Source organism: Populus euphratica, unplaced genomic scaffold, assembly GCF_000495115.2.
Source record: "Populus euphratica unplaced genomic scaffold, PopEup_1.0 scaffold173.1, whole genome shotgun sequence".
In the NCBI taxonomy this organism is placed as follows: Eukaryota; Viridiplantae; Streptophyta; class Magnoliopsida; order Malpighiales; family Salicaceae; genus Populus; species Populus euphratica.
Window position 1 is genome coordinate 250,925 of NW_011499951.1, and position 7,489 is coordinate 258,413.

The following is a 7,489-nucleotide window of genomic DNA, read 5'->3' on the forward strand; positions in this document are numbered from 1 at the left end:
ATGGAAGGGTCCGGGATGTTCTTAGGCCTTACCCATATCTCCCAATCCTTTTCTCATTTCATTCATTACGGATAAAGGTTAAAGGCTAAAAGGCCCAATTCTTAATGGACCTGTGCCCATTTCCATGACTCCTATCTTGTTAAAAGTAGCGACGTCGTTTACAACTATACTTTCAGTCAACTCTCTCCAGGTGGGCGCCGTGGATAGCTGGCTAGGCAGCACCATGACCAAAGAAACAAAACGAGGCAGAGACTCACGTGTCAGTACCTCATTGGTCTGAGCAACCTAGAGCCTCCTCTCATTGGTTAGTTTGAAGAGAGAACACGTCGCCAAAGCGTCATGTTTTTTAGCGTTTTGGTTTAACTTCCACCACGCCATGCAGTCTCTCCCTGGAACACAAATATTATAGCGTAGCAAGAGATCTTGTATTCTTTGTGACGATTCGAGAGAGAGAGAGAGAGAGAGGGCGTGTGTGCTCAGAGACGACAAGTCATTCAACATTGCTCAGCTTTGGCAGAAATCAATCATCAACAAACCCTAGTGGCTTTGAGTTAAGTTTTGGAGAGATCCACCAATTCTCTCTCCTCCTCCTGCCATCTTGTAATCTTCTCTTCTGAACAATGGCCAACAAGCTCTTATTCTTATTATGCGCGGTGGCGCTATCACACTACGCTCTCGTAGCCATTGCAGGGTGCGCATCTCATAATCTCTCGCCCTTTTACTCTTTCGGATTATTATTAGAGCGTTGGATTTGCTGATTAATAATAGTGGGTGCAGGAAGAGCTATTACGAAGTGTTGCAAGTGCCGAGAGGTGCGTCGGACGTACAGATCAAAAGAGCGTATAGAAAGCTAGCTTTGAAGTATCATCCTGATAAGAATCAGGGAAATGAAGAGGCTAATTTGCGATTTGCTGAGATTAACAATGGTATATTTCTTCTTCTTCTTCTTCTTAATTTACTTACTATTATTTTTTATGCTTATCGATAATCTGATTGAAGTGTTGGGTGGGTAAATTAATTGTTCAGCGTATGAGGTGTTATCGGATAGTGAGAAGAGGAATATATACGATAGGCATGGTGAAGAGGGGCTTAAGCAGCATATGGCTAGTGGAGGCAGGGGTGGAGGAGGAGGAATGAATTTTCAAGACATTTTTAGCCAGTATGTTCAATTCTTCTTTTTCAATATCTGCTTGTTCAATTCTTCAATGTTTGTTTTAAAATGGCATGATGCTCATGCATTTCGCTCAACTTTAATCAACAAAGGGTTACATGATCTTGCAAACATTTTGTTGCATTTTAGTTTTGTTGTGAGGTTAGGATCTTTGCTATCTTTATATTTAATGTTCCTTTGGCTGTACTCTGATGTTCAATGTTCGTTTTGCTGTACTCTGTCTTGCCCGCATCCATTCATTATTCTTATCCTGGTTGCTTGGGATAGCTGGCGCTTGACTTTTCGTGTTTGTGTTCGGAGTGGGAAATGGCTTTGTGATAGCTAAAATTCTTGCTACTTATCTTTGATCATGCCTGCATAAACTGCTGTTTAATTGTGCTGGTCAGCTATCGCTGTCTGAAAACTAAGGTTACCATCGTACTCATGCACAAGTGGAGAGTGTTAGTGCTGAATGTTTTTCTTTGAAATTAGTGGGTCTGTTATGTGTACATAAAAATTCCATTTCACTTGAACTTTAGTAGATAACGACATTTCTGCTAATTTAGTAATATGGTTTTGTGTTGTGCATTTGTCTGTGCATAACCATCAATTTTTTTCCTTTTAAATCCTAATGTCAAAATCTCATATTTCTGACCAAATGGTTCTTCTAGATTTTTTGGTGGAGGTCAGATGGAAGAGGAAGAGAAAATCGTGAAGGGTGATGATGTAATTGTGGAATTGGATGCAACACTGGAAGACCTGTACATGGGTGGGTCACTGAAGGTGAGGGTCGCTTAAATCTGTAATTGAACATTCTTGTTGTAGCATTTGAATTCAATTGGTGTAATACAAACACATTTTTTGGAGGTCCTGTAAACCCTACGTGATGCAAATAGATAAATGTTTGTATTAAGCCTTTCTAATGGGAACTTGCACGTGGATGGAATGTTGTTTGGTGGGATGAGGCTTAATCGAGTTGAGTTGTTAACTATTGAGTTACAAGCTCAAGCAGCAGTCTTTGAGATGCATTTCATACTCTACTCATTTTCAGAAAATTGTCAATATGCTATGTAATAGAATGCAGTCAAAATAGATCATTGCAGTATGTGTTACCAAACTTAGGATTTCATGATATGTTTGGTAAATGTAATGACATGTAGTGGTAAAAGAAAGCACGAAAGTCCTTCTTACATTGCATTTCATGCTGCCAAACCTAGCCTTCTTAGCATGTGAGAATTGTTTGCATTAGCATCGATTGATGCGTCTGGACCATGCATGCAATACGCCTATGATTGGTCTCTCATGCTGATGCAAGTAGTCTATTTTGCATGCACAGTCCCATTGTTGCTAGCACTTCTCTTAATGAATATGCAATCTGGGAATGTTTTTGTGTAAACATAGTGAGTATGAAGCAAACATAACTTTAAAGTTGTGACAGTTGTATCATTACGTTAGTGTCTTGTGTTCTTCTTGGTAGCTAGCACGGAAAACACGAGCTAAGGGGACAAATTTGTGTATGTGTGTGTGCTTTTACATGCATCTGTCATCAACAAAATTTAGGGTCATATCTGTTTTTATTTTCTATTTTGCCTGAGAGAAGTAGAAATTGATTGCAGTAAGATTTTCATTTGGTTTGTTTCTGAGCTTGACTTCTTCTTTTTACCCATCAGGTTTGGAGGGAAAAAAATGTTATAAAGCCAGCCCCTGGCAAAAGACGCTGTAATTGCAGAAATGAAGTTTACCACAAGCAAATTGGTCCTGGAATGTTTCAACAGATGACAGAGCAGGTAAGATATGACTCAACAATCCTGTTGTACAAGTTCCGATGGATCTTGTTCTAAATTATTTTTAAGTAATATAGTACTTGGAGTATATTGACCCCTTGTTGGTTCAAATGTTTAGTTTCACCCAACTCCAGTACTGTAAGGTTTCTCTCTGTTCATTACATTTCCTGTTATTTTTCTTTCAGGTCTGTGAGCAATGCCAAAATGTCAAGTATGAAAGGGAGGGATATTTTCTTACAGTTGATATTGAGAAAGGGATGCAAGACGGACAAGTAAGCCCCCTGCACCATTATGTTTAAGATGCTTAAATATTGCTTTCATATAGAAATTTTTGTTTCCTTTGCTGTATCATTATGAAAGCTGTCATCAACTTCTCTTTCCTTTTAAATGCTTACTGCCCATCGTTTATGGAAGTCATGTATATACAGTGATAGTAAATTAATGTCTAGGTATGAGCAGCATGCATGACCTTAATCGGTCCTATGTTTTGGCTTTCCATATTCTGTTTCCGTTGCATTTTAAAGAAGGCTTCTTGTTTGTGTGCCTCACATTGTCAATTTCTTAAGAATTCCTTAATTGTCTTGCCTATTTGGGGATGATGATAATCAATTAGAACCCTCAACTGTTATTTGGAACATTATCAAGCATGGAATTGTGGGTACCATGCGCCATTATCCTTCTTGCTATCTGAATACGCATTTCACATGTGTGCAATCTGCAGATTTTTCGGTCATATGTTATGCAATTTCAAAATCTATGGAAAATTATTCTCTCACAATTTGGGTGGCAAACTATAACTCTAATTGTTAGATCTGCAATTATGTTTCATGTCATAATTCTTCCTAATTATTAATCTCGTGTCAGATATTTGGATATGATTTTTGCTAAGAATATTCACATCAGGGATGGTATTCATCATTAGTTATGGTTGTATAGGAATCCTTATTTATGTCATTTTCATGTCTTTTTAGCATAATGTTACTGTGCATGTTACAGGAGGTGGTTTTTTATGAAGACGGCGAGCCTATAATTGATGGAGAGCCTGGAGATTTGAAGGTTCGTTTAAACACAGTTGTGATGTGATTTCGTTACTGCTGCTGCTGCTGTTTTTATTCTTGAAACAAAAAATAATTTTATCATGCTTCTGGCAGTTCCGAATTCGGACAGCACCCCATGATGTCTTCAGAAGAGAAGGCAATGACTTGCACGCTACTGTCACCATAACACTGGTAAATTTTGTGATGATTGATATATCCTTCACACACACCCCCACCTTTTCATTTAAATGCTCTATGAGATGAGTTCCGCTTCCACCGCGGAGTTGATTTTATGAACCTTTATTTTTCATCAGGTTCAAGCGCTTGTTGGTTTCAAGAAGACCATTAAACATCTTGATGAGCATTTGGTGGACATTAGCTCGAAGGTAAGTTTCGCATGTTCTCTATAGTTCTGTGTTTGTTAATAGATACTTGACTTCGTGGGTCCGAAGGTTAAGAAACAGCAATGACATGTAAATTGTGTTCAGGGAATCACTAAACCCAAGGAAGTAAGAAGGTTCAAGGGGGAGGGAATGCCACTGCATTTTAGCACAAAGAAGGGTGATCTGTACATCACGTTTGAGGTTCTTTTCCCCGCGTCACTATCCGAAGACCAGAAGACAAAGATCAAGGAAGTTCTTGGCTAGGCTGTAGAAATTAATTCTTTCGTGTCCTGAAACTGTTCAAATTGTAAAATGGCATTATATAGAAAATCAGAAAGCGGCAAGGTTTTTGTTTCTTACACGTCGTTGAGGAGTAGCATACATACTGGTACTATTTTTCCATCTAAGCTAAGATCTCCCTTGTTTCTTAATGGATTGCTAGTGAAATAGAAGGTAAAATTAAAGAGGAATTGCATTAGGTGTTCCACCTCTATTGGAAATGACTGCTTTAGTTTCCTGATGTGCGATTGATTTCCGATTTTTGGTAAAATCTCCCTTGCCTCTTGTTTTTTTAATAAATCGCTACTGAGAAATTATCAACGAGCTGCTTTCGTGTTCTTATGTTCCATCTTCCATGGTAAATGGCTGCTTCAATGGCCTGCGTCCTGCACAGCCAATCCTTCTGAAGTAGAATCTTTGGAATGCGTTTATAAGCACCCAAAGTGAGGTCATCTTGTAATTCAAAGGTCTCCATTGCGTTACCAGTCATCATGTGGAGTTGGAGACAATTCGCATGCTTAAGAAATTGAACTAGACAAAAAAATTCGAGACCTCTCCAGACAGATGTGTGCAGGAGGCATCCTTTGTCGACAATACTCAACCATCCTCGCAAATCATTCCAACGATTGTTGCACATCACACAGGCGACAAAGGTTGTCGTGTGCTCATCAGCACTCCTCGTCTGCATTTGAAAGCAAGTAGTCTCACGTTTCCCACATCAGCTGTGGCTTGGTTAGCTATTCCGCTGGTGCGCTTCATCAAAGCCTTTGCTTCAATCACCTGATTCTCATGCTGTCTCTCATCGCTCACCATCTCCAGAGTGCTCATGTTCACCACTCTCTCTGGCTTCACCTCTCCGATGAGTATTCTCCTCCTATAATCTGGGTTCCTTGGATCCTTATATTAAACAAAACCGATCGATATTTCATCTTGTTGGGTCCATTACTATTCCCCACTTAATATTCTGACTCTAAAGAAACGGCAACACCAACAGGGTCACATGCATCCACTTGATCCCTAATTAACATCTTTACTCTCGTTAGAAACCTTGCAGAGAGCCTCCTGAAACAGCTCAGCTACCTTTGCCCGCAAGGCATTTTTACACTAAAGTTCCATGGAGTAGGCAGTAAAAAAATCAAAATGAAAACAAGACGAATAAATTTATTAGTTAAATGATAATGTTGGATTTATTTATCTTTTAATTAATTTTCGATAAAATTCAGAAATGATAGATATATTTTAAAAAAATTTATGATAAATTACATGATAATCTTCTATCTCATATATTAAATAATAAATTTTTTATTTATTAAAATCTTTAAATTTTTCAGCAGCTTACTAATAACATCAATTTTAAATGATTTAAAATTATTTTTAAGTTTTAGAACAAAATTAAGTACAAAGAGTTTCATTATTTTATCATTAATTCTAAAATTGAATTTTAGCAATTGAAAATCTATCATTAAGTTAAATATATCATAATAATAGTGTTGGTAAATTATCATTAATTTTATTGCTAACCTGTAAGTTTTTATATAAAATATCTATACGTGGAGTGACAATCTCATGTTGTATACAAATAAAAAATTAAATCTATTATCTCTCAAAGTTTAAATCAGTTAAGAGATGTCAAAATTTTCATTTCAAGGTTGAAAATAATATGCAGTAAATAAATGTACCAAAAACTAGGTGCAAAATAAAGAAGTAAAGAGAGAGTTTTACATCTTCCAAGAGTCGACTGAACCGAAACTAGAAATTCATTAACAACCTTGAATTCAATCAACCAAGAAAAAAGCTCTATTTATTTCCTTGAAATTCTCCTACAAGTATTTTATTTTCCAAACACAATAATAATGAGAAAATCAATGAGAGGGTTCTTTGACTTCTTTCTATTAAGCTTATAATGCCCCTCAAACTAGAGAAAATCTCTGTACTATAATTACTTGATTTGGTTGAATTTGTGTGCTGTTGATTTTGTTAGCTAAATATGCAAGGATGTTAGACGTGAACTAGCATTATAGGAGATACATTTTTTTTAATTGCGTTTCTTAGCTTAAGAAGTAAGGGATTTTGGGCTGGACCAAAATTTTTTGAAACATAAAAAATAATAATATCTAGAACATAGAAAACATAGAAAACTTTCAAGATCATCATTAAATTTAGTATAATGATAATTCAAATTTGAAAACTTTTTAACCAACTCTTTATTAATCTCAAATTTTAAATTAAATCGTTTGATAACTATTTTATTTTGATTTTATTGATTACACAAGTTGAAAGAAAAAAATTAAAAGAAAAAAAATAGATTAAATGACCAAACTTATAATCTAAATTATAGATTAGATTTTATTGGGTTGAATTAATTTTTTTATTATTATACGATAAAAATTAAAAAATAAATTTATTATTATTAATAAAATTAAATAAAAACTCCAACTTAAATAATGAATTTTTTAAAAAAAAAAAAAAACTCAAAGGACTTGTTACAACAAAACTTAGACACGTGGGCAAAAGAGAGGCCATAGACCTGGGCCAATGTGTTGTTTTTCTTTTTATAAGGGGCAGAAGATGCCTTTTTAAAGAAATAAAAATAAAAATAAAAATACATGGATATCTGTCATCTAAAAAAACTATTACTGACATAAGTAATTGAAGCTGTAACCTTTAACCATTAACATGTGTGCTTGAGTTATGGTACAGAATTATTATAAAATAACTAAAAACGTATATTAATATAGTTCATATATAAACAATTAAATCCCAATTTTTTGTTCTTTTTATTCCCGACCCATGTCTTATAGATACAAATGAATTCAAAGGATGACTAAGCTATTATGCAGCGCGTGCACGCACGCA

At 35.7% G+C, this 7,489-nt stretch overlaps 1 protein-coding gene across 1 annotated transcript; it reads left to right on the forward strand.

Moving 5' to 3' along the window:
* The first annotated feature begins 271 nt into the window (after positions 1-271).
* LOC105137960 (dnaJ protein ERDJ3B) lies at positions 272-4,832 on the forward strand. The gene is made up of 10 exons (XM_011043924.1): positions 272-691; positions 778-926; positions 1,027-1,159; positions 1,822-1,933; positions 2,821-2,937; positions 3,120-3,206; positions 3,931-3,990; positions 4,086-4,163; positions 4,286-4,357; positions 4,460-4,832. Exons 1-10 carry the CDS (start codon positions 621-623, stop codon positions 4,616-4,618), a joined length of 1,038 nt encoding a protein of 345 aa, XP_011042226.1. The 5' UTR covers positions 272-620; the 3' UTR covers positions 4,619-4,832.
* Positions 4,833-7,489: the final 2,657 nt, after the last annotated feature.

Coding starts and splice junctions, on each gene's coding strand:
- LOC105137960 (XM_011043924.1), top strand. CDS start 621: ATGGCCAACAAGCTCTTATTCTTATTATGCGCGGTGGCGCTATCACAC. Junction 692..777: donor GCTCTCGTAGCCATTGCAGG/GTGCGCATCTCA, acceptor TAGTGGGTGCAG/GAAGAGCTATTACGAAGTGT. Junction 1,934..2,820: donor ACATGGGTGGGTCACTGAAG/GTGAGGGTCGCT, acceptor TTTACCCATCAG/GTTTGGAGGGAAAAAAATGT.